General features: G+C 36.8%; 2 protein-coding genes across 10 annotated transcripts in view; one reads left to right on the forward strand and one right to left on the reverse strand.

Annotated features, from left to right (window-relative positions):
• Window positions 1-19,829, forward strand: part of LOC121736560 (tubulin beta chain-like) — a 229,299-nt gene that overhangs the window by 92,602 nt on the left and 116,868 nt on the right. The window lies entirely within an intron of this gene.
• Window positions 194-19,082, reverse strand: LOC121736583. Of its 9 annotated transcripts, none has more exons than XM_042127889.1 (5): window positions 18,713-19,082; window positions 13,280-13,412; window positions 3,935-4,075; window positions 1,348-1,518; window positions 194-472 (listed from the first exon to the last, which is right to left on the reverse strand). In XM_042127889.1, exons 2-5 carry the CDS (start codon window positions 13,401-13,403, stop codon window positions 399-401), a joined length of 510 nt encoding a protein of 169 aa, XP_041983823.1. In that variant the 5' UTR covers window positions 13,404-13,412; window positions 18,713-19,082; the 3' UTR covers window positions 194-398. The 9 variants fall into 9 exon arrangements, with proteins under 9 accessions (XP_041983823.1, XP_041983821.1, XP_041983820.1 ...); XM_042127887.1 differs by having other exon boundaries at window positions 13,280-13,451; XM_042127886.1 differs by having other exon boundaries at window positions 18,642-19,082.

The following is a 19,829-nucleotide window of genomic DNA, read 5'->3' on the forward strand; positions in this document are numbered from 1 at the left end:
ATGTCTAATATATTTTTAACCGACTTCTTCTTATGAGTATTATAACTATGTAGTTCTACAAAATAAGTATTTACGATAACAATAATAACATTATTGATTATGGTACGTTAGCCTAACACCTATCATTTAAGTAATATTTTATAAGTATTTAACGTATTTTAAACTTTAAAGTGAAAAACTTTAGTTTATATATTTATCAGTAAATAAATTGAATTGACTTTAAGATATTATGTTTCGCGTGACCATACATTACATAAAACACTGTATTTAAACGAAGCTATTAAGAATTTAAAGTTTATACACAGATATTTAGTACAAGTTTTAGGTCGACATGTTAGTTTGTATGACAAAAATAATATTATGTTGAACGTGTCTTAGATATAGATATAAGTTAATGATTAAGAAACGAGTATCTTCCTTATGCACACGACGAGGGCGACCGCGAACACAGAGGTCTTCACGATCTCCGCATCTGAAACAGAAATAACAAAATACTGAACATGTTACTTTTCTTATACAAAATTAGCTTTAAAGTTGTATACAGCTATCTACAGGCCACGTCAGCTGTGGCCTGTAGATAGCTGTAGCCTACCTTACTCAATCTGCGGCCCGCGAGCCTATCGATCATTTTTAACGACGCTTTTGTTTACTCTAATTTTGGTTACGACCCACGAAACCGAGACTAAAACATATCATGCCCATATAAAAAAAGTTTGAGTACTACTGCTTTAGCCTTGCCCTTTACACAATAAGAAGTAAGTTCTATAATACACTACAACTACCCCCTACAGAGTCTAATACTCTATAGATATACCTTCAGTCCAGTGCCGTAAATAGGGCGGTGCCACCGGTGCCCAAACACACGGCGTAGACTCTGGGGGGCGCAAGAATATCCAGACTAGAGAGGCCTATACATAGCTTTACTCTGGGCGCAGTTATAGAAGCTCGCACAGGGCGCAAAAAAGGCTATTTACGGCACTGCTCCAGTCCACAGATATTCCATAGTGACTGTGCGCACTGCTCAGAGTGAGCAACAGATCCTGTAGACGAGTTTACACATCTGTATACAGCAGAGGTTCCCAAACTCCTTTGTTTCATAGACCTTTTTAAATTTTTACTAGATCCAATAGGACCCCCTGCAATCCCAACTGTAAAAACTTGCTTTTTTTATCAATAGTTGCTTAGTTTCTCAACATAATAATATTATGTGCTTGCCGATGCACTCTGATGAGAGAATTAAAGCCAACATTTAAGCTCTTCACCCCCGTCCCCCGTCGAGTTTAGCACCCCTGGGGGTCCATCAGGACTACTTTGGGAATGACTGGTCTACAGGGATCGTGTACTCACCGCTGCAGGAGTGGTCGCGCTCCCTGTAGCCGTTCTCGGTGTCGCACAGGCAGATCTTGTCGGTGATGGCGTGCACGCGCAGGTGGGAGGGCGCGGGGCCCGTGATGTTGGGCGCGCCGCAGATCAGGCCGTCGTTGCACTCGTCGCTGTTGCTGCACGCGTGGTACAGCGCTGGAATGAGGAGGACAGTTAGAGGTTAGGGTCAGGTCTGTTGAGGAGGGGCTGTTAGAGGTCGTTTATAGACCAAAAGATCCGCTGGTAATGCATTTAAGACACAAAGCGTGAGTTACGACTTACGAAATATAACTTACACTTTTTTTATAGAATATGTGGGCAAACGAGCAAACGGGCCACCTGATGGAATTAAGCAATTAGCAACTACCGTCGCCCATGCACACTCACAACATTAGAAGAACTGTAGCCTGCAGGTGCATTGCCGGCCTTTTAAGTTTAAGAGGGAATGCGCTCTCTCCTTGAAAGTTTATACTGGATTAAATTTGAGGCGTGGGGCTTTCGAAATTTTTTTACTTTTCGCTCCGGACGCGTGATATTAAGCTTTACTTTTTAGGCTGTTGCTTCACGCCGTGCTAAAATCATTAAACAATTCGAACGTTAGTGAAGTCGACCTTGAGATTGTTGCGTTCAAACTAACAAACAAACTTTATAATATCTATCTATAGGCAAATCACAATACACCTGCGTGACATTGGTCGTTGGAAAGTGCGTGACTTTCATTAGAAGGTCCGTGAAAAACGCAGGACTTTATTAAAGACCTTTTACACATGGAAAGCAATATAGGTAGTCTACACTCTAAAAATAATACAGCTGACAACACTGCGTTCGCAGTAGCCTTCAGGAGATGGGTTGATTTGCCATTTGGCCAATAAATGAAGAATAGTTGATCTTTTTCGCATGTCTTTAATATTGATACCTACTTATACTTAATTACTTAACGTACCTATTTCTTTACACCTTTTAATATTATGATACCTAGATTCTTCTTATTAGTTATAGTCTCTTACCCGATCATTGTAGTAACGTAAAGATTTTTCACGACAAGTGAGCTTAAAGGTAGTTATAGTCATTAGCAGTTGGGCAAACTCGGCGGTATCACGAACCCTTCGTGCGCTATCAGATAACTGTAAAGTATACGGCAAGGATCTGATCGCTCGCGACGATTACCTACTCCGCACGAACCTGCCGCTTAAAGGTTGCTAAGCTTAGGCTCGATCATTTTAGAAAAATTAATACAATAATATAATCAAAAGTCTTAGAGATGAACTGTCTGATAAGAAGTGGTGAATGTGTCAAGGGAGGTTTGATTACCAGGATGTGGGTGCAATAAGAGGATTTTTAAAGACATTTTCTTCACGTTTACGCTGGTACGAGTTGCTCTTATTGAATTTCAAGTGACAATTCGAACATATTATTAGTCAGTCCAGTGCAATTAACTAGCAGACCATTTATTCACGATTATGGTTTCGATTCATCTCAACCTACCAAGAAAGTGGGTACCATAAGAACCAATGAAGATGAAGATGTTCGTACATGTTTGCGTTGAATCGAAAGAACCAACCGAGGCATCCTAGGTCAACTCGCTATTGAATATACTATCGAGCGTTACGTGATCTCGGTGAGCATAAAACGAAATTATGACGGCGGGGTACGAGTACGTGCACAAAATACCAGTAGTTTAGCGGAATACGATAAGGTCAAAGGTGAAAGTAATTTATTGGCGCTGGTGCTGGCCGCTCGCACGCCACTCAGGTGGTAATTATACACGGCACTCACTGACGTAAACGCTCAGGGACTTGGGGTTGGGGTTCAGGTACGTGCTGAAATCTTACAAGACTCTTTTATTGAGCTGTGTCCGATGCTGATGACCTAGTATGTATATCGACCAGCATGCGCAATATGCTGATAGTACTCACAGTCTTTATTAAAAAATATGCTCCAAAAAGGAACGCAGAAACGCCAATCCCAAGGAGCTACATTAAGTGTTACTTCTATAGTATCATGACTTCATGAGTCCATAGGTATATAGACCCTCCATGGGCATCAACCAATACTCAGGTGATATTTAAAGCTTATCCTCAATTCATAATTTGAAGATTTGTGGCCGGCGTTACCCACAATTCGCCTGACATTCCTACATCGCGCTATCGAAGTTCTCTAGGCGCGTCGGTATATATACGACAGCTGAAATGTATCACGTGGGCTCCGGCCTGACCGAGCATAACACCTCGCTCGGTCGGAAGATTTTCCTTTGTGGCCACCACGCATACCCCACAGAGTTATAATTACCATCTTCTGCAGATTTTGTCTGCAAAAACTGGCAAATAACAGGTATGTAATCATTTATTTGGTAAATAAAGTTTATGACTGCTGACCATGTTGCCGAATTATTCAGGCGTAGTAGGGTACAACTAGGGATACCTATGTTACACATTATTGTCAGTCGATGGCGCCAAGTTCAGTAAATGTTCTCTACGGCTCGCACTCGGTGTATGCAGGGGCTATATCAGTAACCGTAACCTTAGCGCTTCGTACAGGTGTTGTACGCAGACGTCATATAAATGAGGCTTACCTTTAGTCTGCGCCTCGCACTGTCCATTGACTGGCGGAAGGTTGTCGCCGCACAGGCAGCGGGTGACGGGGTCGTAGTGAGTGCGTACGCACGACGAGCTGCTGATGCCTGCGCACTCCGCCTGGCGGCTGCACGGCCGCGCTGCAACACACATAAAATTAGCACACACACACACAGACAACGAGCATATCACCATCAGCACACGGTAAACTACAATACGCTTTCGTACAGAGAAACAGCTACGATGCTGGTAAACTGATCCCTACTACAGAGTACTACGTAGCTGTTCACTGCTTCGAGCCTAAGGCTGCGTTTCCACCAGAGATGTGTTACGAGTGTTCGCGCCTTAGCTGCGAACACCTACACAATCGTCGAGCGCGGCCGTCGGCGCTCTTCCATCCCACTCACACGCACGAGAACATTCGCGGCGCGGTACGAGCCCCCATACTTACAACCGCGGTGGGCGCTCACAGTTTAAAATTAATATCTCAAATTCAAAATTATTGTAAAGGTATCTAGAATACTCGTATAGCAAATTTGTTTAAAGAGGACAGTTTTTTAATTCATCTCTTATGTTCGACCGAACAACGAGGAATGTGTTTTAAGATCCAATAGCATCGCCGCGCTGAGCGATGTCACGGCTAGCTCACGTCAATGAAGCGATTCTATTGGTTCTCAAAAACACACATAAAATCTCCTGCCACGTACACGGCGTTATTTGCACTGCTCAGCAGCAAACACCAGAGCAAATGAGTAAGCTCTGTGCTCGGAAAGTTGATTTGACAGCTTTTTGTAGCCGTTTCTTGGTTTTAGCCAATATAAAATAGAAGGGAAGTTTTTATAGTGTCCTATCTTTGGATAGCTACTTAAAGTTACTTTACGCTACACATTGTGTAACCTCGCGGGTTCGCGCGACACAGGCCTGTAAAAACGAAGCCAAAAACATGCAAATCATCAGGATTTGATCACAAATTGTTATGCGGCAAGCTCGGCGCGGCTGGGGTGTTCGACCGCACAAACAATATAAAAGCTTTCAGTATTTTTGGCCAACGCATTTGCATATTCTGCCACGCGATATTCGACTTTCTGCCATTATTTGGGTCATAAAAGCTCCTTGGTTTATGTTGTCTTATATACTTATCATATTTGGTTTTATGGGTATATTTGACAAAAGGCCTACGCAGCCTATATATCCTACTACAAGAGCTAAAATAATGTCTCTAACTAATAAAAAAGATCCCCGCATACACATTCACAATAAAGGTTCTGTCTTTGTTCAATATGTTTAAAAATTTGCGTGACAAACAATGACAAAACATTATACAGTACTCCCAAAGTGATAATGCGCATAGAAATTTTCGTAACTTTTCGGCAGCGATCGTATTTCCCGAGCGTCGGAAGACGTCGCTGCAAGCGCTGTTTTAAACTTAACTAGCGCTTTGCAGCGACGTAGAGGCGCTTGACGTTGCATGGACGTTACCATGGTAACGCCGCGTTGGCTTCCCGGTGACCGACGACAGCGGACAGCCACCGGCTATATGATATTTACTTCTATTTCCTTTGAACAAGGTGCAAAATGCAAGTTTCATAGATTCGGGTGTTTCCGTGATTACGACAATAATTAGCGAAGATTTCCATGCGCATTATTAATTTGGGAGTACTGTACACAAAAATGTTATAGACCGAGACTTTTGACGCGAGGTGAGTTTAGAAATTGGAACTGACGCCGCCACCTTGTAAAGTTTCAGTTTAAAGTTAGTAAGATTGTAGTGCGTAAGGAACTTTAACCTTGTCTTCTGACCTACTACGTCACTAACACTCAAAGAGGAATTAACCCCAAGGACTACCCACAATTTATCGGCGCTTCCCATCCTTGTGGGTATTCAAATGGTGGCCTAAAAACCCAGTTGTGATCGCCGGAAGCCGCTGGAACACCACCCGCCGACCAGTACAAGCTGACCCCTTCCGGAGCAAACATGGCGCTATCTGTTACGCAGTACATGACTGTGTATATATGTTATTTGATTTCATTTCAAACTGCCATGTAGATATGTTATAAATATATGTATCACAATATCTTCGTCAGTAAAAAATGTTGTAAAAATGACGTTATAAAATTTTAAAGATTTTTTGAATTTTATACCACGCTAAAATAACATTTCTCTGTATTCATTAATCATTAATTATTTGTAGTAATTTCTCTCTGTTTAATGACTACTTTAAGAAGTGCTACAGCAGAAAAGAAAGCATTTTGGACCGTAGCATAAGTTTTTGTAACCATATTAAATACGCGTGTTAAAAAATATAAGTACTTAATCTTTATAATGAAATCACATTCGTGCAAAACCGCTGAGGACATAACGAGCCAATCTATCATTACAATAAAAAAATCATAAACTTCAGGCTTAATACTTTAAAGATAACGATCTTTTACTATCGGGCGGTGGTATTTAATTATGAGAGGTCAAGATACAGTGGCCGCCAGTTCCGGCGCTAGAGGTCGCCACTGGTACCTGAATATATTACCACACCCAGTGGGAAAAACAACCCTATATGCTGAAGTTAAGGTTTAGTTTACAGTAAACAGTGTTGATATCTGATTGATATATTTGTGGTTGGTCCAAGAATGTGGAGTATTCGGTAAACAAGTCGACTGGGGCTGGATTCAATTGAGACGTTGACATTAACTAATTATATAATACGAATACTTACTTATAACGTAACGAAATAATCGTTAATTTTATCATGAAAAATATTTATTTAGTTTTTATTCCCGCAAAATATAAAGTTACCGCGCGATAAGCAATTAAAAGCATTGTTGAGGCCTCCATCTAGTTCTACAACATTTTACAAAACCAAAAACCAAAAAAAGGTTTATTGACTAAGATTATAGAAAATTAGAACTGTAATTCATTAAAAAATGAATATATTCTCGACTGTTAGTCAGCTTAATTAATGGAACCCCTTATCAAGTCGGGCATTTTGTGTGAAATGTCAAACGTCAGGCGTCAGGCGTCAGGCGTAACGATCCGGCGGCAATAGAATACATGATGTATGACGGTCGCGTGCGGGTTCGGTGCCAGATACATTGTAAAGTGGACAGTGGTGTTGATGTCACTGGAGACAACACAGAACTGATATTATAATATTATGTAGTTTTTTTTTTTTGGAGACAACACAGAACACCTATATTTTTTTAAACAGACCGAACTTGATCAAATTTTTTATGAACGGAAAATGTTGTAAATATGGCGAAAAATATAATATTATGTTTGTATACTGACGCAGACGAAGTCGTGGGAAACGGCTAGTTTGGATATTATAATAATTTAAAATAACCTCGTTTTGGAGACAATAAAAATATACGGGATATGTCAGACATCAAAACCTTAAATACCACTTTAACTTGTTTTAAGTGGTCAACTCGGCGTTCAACGTGAAATTACATTTTACTGTCGACGGCAGTAAAAATGTTAATAACCAGAATTTGTGGGTTAACTCCGCAATAAAATTGTTAATTTAAAGTAAATCCATACAAATCATACCTTTAGCAAGTACGTAATATTATAATAGAATATCTTTATAGTAAAAATGTAGTTTTCCATAGGTTTTAATATCTATCTTATATTTAAAAATGGATTTTTAAATGTGTTAGTCGCGCTAAAACTCGAAAACGGCTGAACGGATTGGGCTGATTTTAGTCTTAAAATATTCGTAGAAGTCCAGGGAAGGTTTTAAAGTGACACGAAGTTCACCGGGACAGCTAGTATATCTATATATATAAAAATGGATTTTCAAATGTGTTAGTCGCGCTAAAACTCGAAAACGCCTGGACGGATTGGGCTGATTTTAGTCTTAAAATATTCGTAGAAGTCCAGGGAAGGTTTTAAAGTGACACGAAGTTCACCGGGACAGCTAGTTTAAAATTTATGTTGTTGTACAGTCTGCCATACAAATTATATTTACTAGTTGCTTTTTCCGCGATGAAAACTATTTTTTATAAAAATTGGTTTGCGGTTTGGTGTGAACAGATAACAGAAAAGGCAGGAAGACAGATAGACGACAATGAATACATATTCCTGTGAGATAGTGTTTTATGTTTTCATTAAACTAATGTATTATTTGTTTTACTGCAACAAATAATGTTGATGTATAAAACATTATTATTTTATGAATAAATCTATTTTTTTACAGTAGAATTTTCAAGATATTTCCTGCGAGATAGTAATATATTGTGCTTTTATGTTTCTATTAAATTATTAAACTAGTATATTATTTCTTTTACAACAACAAAACAATGATGATGTTTTAAAAGCATTTTTAATGTATGATGAGATTTTGCTACAACATACAGTCTGTCAAGAAAGTGCTCAAAAGGTGGCTTTTTCTCTTTGTATTTCCACAGAGAACGCTTATACACTCTAAATATTACCACCTTGCACATTTTTATCTCGATTTGATAAGGTTTTCATATTTTTTATGTGATTTCAAAATTGTGTACGGTGTCTACTCTTTTTTGACAAGCTATATCTACGAAATATTGGCAACGCTTTGACCGCGTAGCGCGCCTACGCGCCGCGTAAGAGCGTCTACGTTTACTTTGGTATACGTGTAATTTTACATTTTTAAAACATTGTTCCTTCTTTGAAAAAAGATGGCCCCGAGCGAATTTCTTACGCCGGTACTTCTCGCCGGGTTAGTTCCCGAAACGATAGCAGGCCCCATAGTTCCGACGTTCAGAAAGTATTTGTGAAAATTTATTCTGAATCAAAAGTTTGAGTTTGTGTGAAAGGATAGTAGCGATGATTACTGACAAGATTTTGTAGATATTTCATGACCGGACTATAAGTGAAACCCAGCAGAGAATACTCAGCATAGCAGATTTGGTTACTATCTCCTGTAAAAGAGTTCAACGCACCATATTTAAGCGCGTTTTTCGGTTGTCCCGAATTTATTGACTAGTTTATATTCTGTAGACTGACTCTGTTGAGATAGTATCTATATTACCTAGAGTACTAATATCTAGATATAATAGCCACACGGCTCTATAGTATTTGACTACAGAGCGATAATGTGAAATCGGTATAAAAATCTACGACGGATGCAAAGTTTTGATGATTCATGCTAGGACCGTGACAGTTATTTTCTTATCATTTTTGAAACTAAATATAAATAAAAAGATAAATGAGGATGTGAGTAGAAGAAGCAGACAGCTAGAAATGCCGTTATTTGCATAAAAGAACGCTTAAGGGATTTTATGTAAAGCCAGATATATTCGCCAGATGATGAATTGGACAAGTTACAAGGTTTGTTTAAATTATAAGCAAAAAAAAATGAGTGATTGTCCTTATATTATAAAATAATAATAATAATAATATCTATGGACGCTTCACACCACGTCAGTCTGGCCCCGTGCTAAGTACCTGAAGGCCTTGTGTTACAGGTACCAGACAACGGAAATATATATTTAATACTTTTATACTATACATATATTTAAGATTTTTATTATATGATACACATATTTAATACACATCCATGACCCAGGAACTTTGAAAACTTTTTGTTCCGTCGGCGGGATTCGAACCCGCGACCCCCGGCTTGAGCTACCGACAGCCCACCCACTGAGCCACAGAGGTCGACATGTTAGTTAAATCTAGTTCTTCTACTAAAATAAAATAAACTACAAGTTCACTTGCTGAATCCTATAAAAAATCGTACAATTGAACACGTTGTAGTCAATTTCCTTCACCGTTAAAGTACTTAATTAGGTTTTTATATGTAAGCGTTACAATATCGTCCAGCAGGCGGTCAGCTGTGACGTCACGGTGAAGCTATTTTCGGCCTCTTCGAACCCACCGAGACCTTTTGTATCAAGCGATGGCCTGATGGCTCATGGCCATCAAATTACGTTTGCCCTGAACCTATTTTGGGTTAGCTAGAGGGGTTGTAGTAAAGGCGCTGTTACGAGAGCGAAGGACGAGAAATAATAAAGCAATGCATTGTGAGAATCCCATACGCTATTGTTTTAGGATCCTGTTGGGGTTGTAGTCCCAATGACGGCTTGGCTTCGATTTGCGTCTAAGAATAGAATAGTTCATATAGAAGCTAGAATAGTTCACATAATAATATAACGCTTTTGCGCTAAATTTTCAACTTGGAAAACATTACTGCTGACATGCCGAATAGTTTAAGAGAAGATTTACTGTAATAAATGATGTTTGAATCGTAATTACCATTCATAACTATTCAATACGAGCTTTTGCCCGCGGCTTCGCTCGCGTTAAGAATTATTATTATATACAAACTTTCATCCTATTTTAACCCCTTGGGGTTGAAATTTATCAAAATTCTTTCTTAGCGGATGCCTACGTCATAACATCTACCTGCATGCAAAATTTCAGCCCGATCGGTCCAGTGGTTTGGGCTGTGCGTTGATAGATCACCATGTCAGTCAGTCACCTTTGAGTTTTTAACCGACTTCCAAAAAACGAGGAGGTTATATATTCGGCTGTAGATATTTTTTATTTTTTTTATTTTTGTATGTTCGACCACTACTCCGCCGTTTGTGAACCGATTTTCAAAATTTTTGTTTTGTTATATTAGGTTTCACTCCAATTTGGTCCCATTTTCACAAAAGTGGTGATCTGATGATGGGATCCATGAGTAATCGAGGGAACTCCTCAAAATTTATATGGAAACATATGGTGATTTTGGTTTTATGAGAAGCATCCTAAGCATATGCTACCAAAACGCAAGATTTTGCACCAAGGTATACTATGGTTCCGAAGATACTAAGAGAACTCCGGATTCCTTATAGATACAAGGTTTAGGCGTTGTTTTAAGAACTGAAAACATATGCTACTATGCAAATTACATTCATCATCATCATCATCATCATCATCATCACTACCATGTCAGGGTCACCAATGTCACAACTCACAATATGGTTGTATATGGATACAATATACACACAACACCATAAAATATCATCTGTCATCACGTTATGTCCTTATTTATTTGGTACATTTCAAAGCGATTTTAATATAAAAAATATACTTAATGTTGTTTCATAATGTTTTCATCAACCCCTGTCGAAAGACAGGCCGAAATGTGACCCTCGTTAGCACGGAGAAAATACTTAAAAAAATTTGGACGAAAAAATTCAACCTCTCATAACCACCCCTTTTGAAAATACCAATCGATAGGGGGTGCCAACGGGAGTAAGAAAGCTCAAATAAGCTTTTCTCAAAAATCAACCCCCGGCCAGATACAGGCCGATATACGAACCTCGTTAGTGTGGCGAAAATACTTAGAAAAATTTTGACGACAAAAATACAACCCCCTATGACCACCCCTTTTTATTATACTAATCGATAGGGGAAGCCAAGGGAAGCAAAATAGCTCAGATAAACTTTTCTCAAAAATCAACCCCTGTCGAATGACAGGCCGAAATGTGACCCTTGTTAGTATGGCGAAAATACTTTGGCTAAGGTTTAGGAACCTACGTCAATTAAATGTTGGTGACATGGGTTAAGGAGGATTGTTTTGGGTGAGAAAAACTCCTACTTACCGTTTCCACCGCCAGTAAACTCTCCATTTAGAAGAAATTCGCATTTGAGATTTTCGTAATCTTCAGATAAGATCATCTGTTTTCTGATGTTTACGAAGTATTTTTAAGGCATCTCAAGGCTGTGATGAGTGGGTCTTACTTAACTACTCAGCCACGGGGATACCGAAGGGGGGGGGGGGGGGGGGGAACTGAACTGGGAAGGCAAAACAAAAACAAACACAATCTAGAAAGTCCAAAAGTAGGTTAGGTTAGGTTGGAACTTAGACCACAACACCCAGATATAGGAGATATATCTGGGTGTTGTGGTCCGTCGACTTTCTTTTGTAGTAGTTTGTCAAATAAATTGGGGTAGGTTTGTAAACATTTACCAAGATTAAGATAATATTAAGGGGTTGAAGTATTTTCTTACGCGATGGTTAGTAGGTAACTAAAAAGAGTGAAATTATTATTTTTAACAAAAAATTAAAACCGACTTCCAAGGTAAAAAAAATAATAACATCCTTATAATATGAACTAAAAAGTATTAAATAATTTTTCCTATCTAATAGTGCCTTTTTCCGAATTCGGCTAAACCTCAACTATTTCTGTACTCAATCTTCATCATTTTGAAGTCGGTGCCAGTTCCAAAAGTTTCAAATATTCTGTCAGAGAACTAAAGATTCAGCTATCTGGTACCGCCTTCAAAATGATGAAGATTGAGTACAGAAATAGTTGAGGTTTAGCCGAATTCGGAAAAAGGCACTATTAGATAGGAAAAATTATTTAATACTTTTTAGTTCATATTATAAGGATGTTATTATTTTTTTACCTTGGAAGTCTGTTTTAATTTTTTGTTAAAAATAATATCTATACATCTATATATATAAATAAAATTGGAGTGTCTGTTTGTAATATTGAAAGAACCGTTTTTTACTAGATGCATATGAATGTATGTAGGGTACAGACACCAAAACAACATTTTTTAAAATTTTTGTCTGTATGTCTGTATGTCTGTCTGTCTGTCTGTCTGTTTGTTCCGGCTAATCTCTGAAATGGCCGGAGTGATTTCGATGGGACTTTTTTTGGCAGATAGCTGATGAAGTAAGGAGTAACTTAGGCTACTTTTTAACCGACTTCCGAAAAGGAGGAGGATATATTTCAATTTTTTTATAAAGGAACCTTTAAAAGGGGATTTTTTTCTCTTTTTTACTATCTCTGTTATCACATTTTGCTGACGCGGACGAAGTCGCGGGCAACAGCTAGTATAATATAATATATAGAATATATAGATATATAGATTCATGTCTATATTATGAAATTGCGGCACTATGATATCTTGTGCATATTAAAATTATTTAATTTAAATTTGATCCTATTCTAATATTATACATTCTCTAGTGCAGTCTTAAGAAGTAAAACTTTCTTAGACGGGCTAAAAGGAACAAGTAACAACATGACCTCTGTAATCCGTCACCTTACATTATTTTAAAGATGTGCACTTACCTGGCGGCGGTGTGGGCACGACCTCCTTTGGGGGGTCGGTGTTACTCTTGCCGAAGGTGGTGAGCGCCTCGCTGGACTCCCCCGTCAGCCAGCCCACCAGCACCAGCGCGAGCAGCACCGCGCCCGCCTGCCTTCTGCACCACATCTCGACGCGCCAAAACACATCCATGCTAACTTTTTTTTTACACGACCGGACACGAGGTATTTACGCCAATTCTACCATTCGAAATTTAAATTTGGGAATCAAGATGTGGTGTAGAACTCGTGTGTGTGTTTACCGGGGAGGAGCTTACCGGGCGAGGGGGTGGTGGTGATCGGCTGCGTCGGCAGCGTGTTGGCTTTGCCGAAGGAGGATATGCCGAACCCGTGCGCCGAGTGGGACCAGAGCAGTATCGGTATCAGTACTATTTTAAACATTTTGCCGAACTGAAAGTTTTTTTTTCTCGTAACTCTTTTGTCTAGTATCTGTTGTATAGTTAACGTCGTGAGGGTGTGTGAAGCTTGTCGTATGTCATGATGCGTGAAAGTAACTATATAGTACCAGAAACTTTAAATACTGCACCTAAGGCCATCGGGGTGACGATCTCGGTCGTCGAAAGGGGCTCCTTTCCGTTATGTTTTAGTCGAATGCGGGCCTTTTTCGCTCTAGCGAATCGCTTTTTATAGATGACCTTCCGATTAAAGAATAATTAAAAGAAAATTGGTGCTCGAAAATAGCTTTTCATATCTCGATAAAAGGCAATCCGGTGTAATATGCTACGCACGGCGCTTATCGCCCGCCCGCCATTTCCATTGCTAATTGACCTGTCACTTTGACGTTAGTTTGAATTTCGAATCGCTTTTATTTTTATCGTCGACGGCGTTTTGTCGGCGGTCAGTGGCCCTGGATTTTCAAAAAACAAAAAAGGTCGACTTACATTTGACTTTCATTTGATTCATCCATTTCTTCGTAGACAAAGGGTCTTTTGTTACAATTCAATATTTCGGCCATTGTTATGTTACAATGCTTTAAATCAATATTATCGTGTTTTATTAAAGAGTGTTTATTGAAATAAATGTATTTTATAAAAATGTTATCAGTGTTTGTATTAAAGCACTCAATGTGATGGCGTGTAACAAGTACTTATGTGATGTAGCCTACGTTATAAAAGCAATTATTTTTATTGGTCTTTAACTAGCAGTCCTTCGACCGATAACCGATACGGATAAAGTATTTTGTTTGCTATGTATTAAATTATGTTGCTCTGTGCTTATCGTTTTTCTTTGTTCCTTTAATGAAGGCACTATTGTTCTTTTTTATTACTTAGGTACTAGATTAAAAAAAAATAGGAAAAAACAATATACTTAATTAAGTATTTGGAATTTTTAATAATTGTCTTCTACGGACGTTTGCATGCAACTTCATTCTTTTATTTGCTAAATAACTTTTAATGCTCAGGTACTTAAACTGAACCAAATCCTCAATCCATAGATGACAAACTTTTTATAAGAAAAAGCTTTTTTGTGGATCAAATGTTATTATAATACCAAATCATCTTTAACAGAAGCCTTTGATCTCATTAAAAGTTAATGTAATATGTACATTGACAATGCAACTAACGAATTGCCTGCCATTTTTTTAAGGCGTAAAAAGTTTTGGGGTTAATGAATCGTTAACTATGTTATATGTAAATTTCCTGGCTTAGGAGAAGCAGAAAGTAGTAAATCTATTACTTCTAATGTATAGGATAGATAATTATTATAATATATAACGATAATAATATAATATTAGATTGTTAACGAGTTTTGGCGCAACGCTGTTGTGGGCGGCATCTATTTGTTTAATGACTCTTGATTAAACAGGAAGGTTTATAAGTATAATAACAATCATTAAAAAGTGGAGAAATACTGACATTGATTTTGGGGTTTCTAATGGGATGTCGTAAATAATTACATTTCTTCCGCTTACATTGCAAACGCAGGCTGAACCCTACGAGATTTATCAAAATAATGTACTATAATAAGTATTGTTCACTATGAAAAGGTCTACAGAAAACTTCGCGATGGTATAGGTAATATTATGTCTATAATATCTCTTATGGATATCCCACAATAACATTTTTTTGTCATTTACTTTTAACTTCAAATAATGGTTAATTTTCGAAGCGATTTTAACCAATACGGCAATAATCCTTATTCAATTAAATACTTTAAATACATTATTGATTTAATATATAGATCTATATGGCCCTTACAGCATATTATGATTTAAATGAATATTTTCGAAGATATTACAGATAAAAAAATGCGGGACGTAGGTTTTGCAGCGGTACCGACCAATGCGGGCACGGGTAATTATGAATATAATTATTAAAAACTACTAAATCGATTTTAATCATTTCTTCAGTGAGTGACGTAGGCTATAACATATTTTATACCCGTGCGGAGCCGGGGCGGGTCGCTAGTGTGCTAATAAAAACGAGTATATACTTAGGTTTCTAGACAATTTTTGATCAATACTAATAGTATTAAAAGTACTATAGGAGCGCTATATAATAATGGGTGGTAAAATTATCTTTAACCTTATCGTTTTTGTATCATTTGTTACTGTCTATGGTCGTTTTAAACTGCCATGTTGTTAATGAAGAAGTCTATTGTGATTGATGATAATTTGAATATTAATTGGTCAAATGTGAGCTGAGCCACGAGATATGGGACCCGTCCTCATGACCAATGTTTTATTGTTAAGTACTTTTTTATTAAAAAAAAAAAATGAGTTTTTTTATTAAAAAACTCTTTCACAAATAGATAAAGTCTTATGTGCTTTGAATAACACTAGATGTTTCCGAGTTTATTAAAGAGGAAGGTTTATAAGTATAATAACAATCATTAAATAGTGGAGAAATACTGTTAATTTTGGAGTTTCTAATGGGATGTCGTAAATAATTAAATAGATAGAGATCTATTAAAGAAAACCGCATCAAAATCCGTTACGTAGTTTTAAAGATTAAAGGGAACAAAGGGACATGAGGAAACAGCGACTTTGTTTTAATATGTAGTGATAAAAGAGTAATATATAGAGCAAACACGTAGTTGGACAAATATAAACATCGTTTTAACTATGCGTAACAAATTTACGCACTTATTTTAGGTCAAAACAGGGTAGATAAGAACTTAACCTCGTTTAATTATTTTCATCATAATAAAATAGAATATGATAAAGAAAGGGAAAATACTTACAAAAGACTTCTTCTGAAAAATCTTCAGACTCAACTTGTTGTGAGAGTTGTGATTTTTTATAGTTATTAGAATCGAGCTAGTTTTTCCAGGTAGCAAGGAGTAGATAAATAATAACAATGATACAAACAAGTATTAGTAAGGAGTAGATAAATAATAATTAAAATAACAATACGAACTGTATATTCTATTTTCCGGCAGTAATTTAGTAAAAATTGGCTAGATCTATGATGTTTTTCGGCGACTGATTCAATTCTTATACACTAGATGCAGACGCCCGCAATTTCGTTGCTCCAAAATTCGTTTACTGCGCGGGAACCGTACATTTTTTCAGGATGAAAAGTATCCTATGTCTCTGCCCGGGACTCAAAGTATCTCCGTACCAAAATTCAGGAAAATAGGTTCAGCTTTTTTAGGGATTTTTGCCTTTCGCATTAGTATGGATTTTTGCCTATCGGATGCCGTAAACACATGACGTATAAGTAATTATAAAATGAACCAATTACAGTTTTGACCTAAACAAGATTTTCTTAGCTGTGGCCATTTAAGCTAACTTCTTTCTGATCGACGGCATTATGCCATTAATTGAGACAAAGTTTATGCGTACTGCGTAGCAGTTAGAACAGACATATAAACGAAAAAATTTCGGCTTCTGTGCTGATATTCAATACGATAGTAAAACCAGTCTAAGTAAGAAAGACTAAATAATAGAAGACATCAAAACTAACTAGTTAATTTGCCTTCTATTTTAACTACGATAAGCACAGGAACGTAATTTTGTTTCTCATAACTACGTTAAAATGTCGTGCTGCTAAAATTACGACGCAAATTATAAACTCCTACACTTACTGACTCCTACTTCTAGTGTTAAGAGTTAATACCACATCTTGAGTATCCCTAATGATTTGAATTTCGAATGATCTAAAAGTTCTTAAGCTCAATATTTTCATAATTTCAGATATTTGCTACAATTTATAGCTGCCTATAGACCTGCTATAAACTCTACGTGCGTTGAATAATTATAAGTCTACCAGAATCTGATGGCAAAAAGTGAGAAAATAAATTGACTCTAGCAATACCGGGGTAATTGGGATAAAACATTTTGATCCTTTTTTATAGCGGCTGATTATGTGTGTTAAACATGCAAATATGTAAAAATGTATCCAATGATCAAGGATATTTTTTGAAAATCTGCTGTCATAAATTGCCATCAGATTCTGGTAGACCTATAATTATTCAACGCACGTAGAGTTTATAGCAGGTTTATAGGCAGCTATTAATTGTAGCAAACCTCCTCGATACACCGTTTTTTATTAAACAGCGTTTAAATAATACTGAATATTAAAACAAAATATTACTGTAACGAATTTAAATTATCAAAAACGAGCGACGCGCCGGCACTCTATCGATAAGGAACGATATAAATAGAACTTTATTTTTTTTATGAAAATATTTGCTCAATTTATTATCTAAATTGTATTTCGTAGATGCTCTCTAACATTGTATGGTCTAAACTAAATGGATGCTTCAATTTCTTACCCCTTTCAACTACAAGCAAGTTTTGCCGACGGCAACTTTCTTATGACATTAATATTTTCAAGACATTGAAGAATATTACAAAATAAGGTACAACCTTGCCGGATCTTAGATTTCTTAACATTTGAAAATTCAAAAAAAAAATGAATAAAGGAAAAACTAAAGTTCGAAAGAGTTAATTTTCAACTCAAATCTCTTCAAACTTTTTGCAAAATATACGTTAATATAACTTACATTTTTATTTAATTTATATAATATATTGTTTTAAAAGGGTAAAGCTATAAATTCAGAATAGAAATGGTTTTAAGAACAAAGAAAAAATAATATTGAAAGGAGTAAGAATTTTTTTCTAAATCTATTTTAGACTATGACAAATGTATGAAAAAAATGATGGTAAAAATGTTATGAAATAACTGGATTATTTTAATGAATAGTTATATTTAACATGCACTTATCTAATTAAGCACTTAATTCTAAATGAAATTTTTAATAACAAATAAAATATTTAAGTGAAATAATACGTAAACATAAACATTATTTCAATTTTTAAATTTAAGCTAAATCACACACAAACTCCTTAAAGGTAATTTAAAACTAAAATAAAACCAATAACAACACACTCGATTATCTTAACAATAAATGAAAGTATAAAAAATAATAAGAATTTTGTGTTACAATAAAAATAACTATGATTTAAATATTGTGAAATAAAAAAAATAATACTTAATATTACATACTTTAATGATTTTAAAATCTAATGAAAACAAGCAGCAGTGATAACATTACGATTCTAAATTTAAACGAAACCATAGATGGGGGTGATTTTTTTTAACCTGTGTGCATAAGCGTGCGCGGGCAGTGCAACTTTTATATTTATTTATATTATGCGTTAACCAGACAAACTTTTATTTTTAACTCGTTAATTTATTTAGTCACAACTTGTCGGTGTCTGAACAAAGACTAGGTTTAGTTACAGTTAGTCGGCTCTCTGGTCGTGACTCGTGGTGTCGCTACGAGGTTTGACGCGGGACTAAGCGCCAAGGTTCCCGCAAGGTTGCACGCTTTCTTCCTCTACAGGGTGATTCTAAATCGCCACCTTCAAGGACGTTCAACCCGTTTCGGTGGATCGATGACGAATATAACAGTCATTGTGAATTGCAGCTAATGGATATAAGTACATGAGAAATTCAGCTTCCTTAAATATAGTAGTAACTGGTATTTCCTAAACGGTTTTGGTTTAGCTTGATCTGTTATTATTTTACAACTGTCCTGTAATAAATAAATTGGTTTCTATCTGGAGAATTTTTCAATGTTATTTTTAGTCCAACATTAGATACTTATGACGTAAATATCTTGAATGTAGAGCTGTCGTAAACTACACAGTAACATTTTCCTTTACGCACCCTTAAATTTTTCAAATCAAATCAAGTCACCATTATTTTTTTTCGAACGTCAAAAACTAAACTATATTTTTCAAACAATCCCACTTTAACTTCTACAGCGTTATACGTGTACATAAAATAACAAACACGATGTATCTACAAAGTAATTAAAAAAAATGAATAGCAACTTTCGAAACAGCCTGTAGATTCAGGCTGTAATGTGCGGTGGTCCTGCGGTAAAGGCTACGTCGGCGGCTCGCGGCATTTCCCCCGTACACACCACTCACACACACACTATACACAGCAACACAGCTATCACGGCGTATACACGTATACTGGCTGTATACACCGTGTATACGCCGTGTATACGGGCCGCCAACATGCACGCTCTGACCTTTGAGTTTTTATGCTAAATGATTAATCGCACCTTAATTATATAGAGGACGTCTTGACCATTGCGTAATGTTATATTGGACCACTTAAACCAATTTTTTAAGCACGTGGAAACCGTACATTGTTCGGGGATGAAAAGTAAGTTTCGGGAGAAATTTCTCGAAAGTATTTCCACACGAAATTTCGTGTGAAGGGGTAAAAGACTGATAGACAGTTGCAGACAGATAGGCCAACACACTTTCGCATTTATATAATAACTAGCGACCCGCCCCGGCGTCGCACGGGTATAAAGTATGTAGCCACTGAAAAAATGATT

This window comes from Aricia agestis, chromosome 19 (assembly GCF_905147365.1).
Source record: "Aricia agestis chromosome 19, ilAriAges1.1, whole genome shotgun sequence".
Classification (NCBI taxonomy): domain Eukaryota; kingdom Metazoa; phylum Arthropoda; class Insecta; order Lepidoptera; family Lycaenidae; genus Aricia; species Aricia agestis.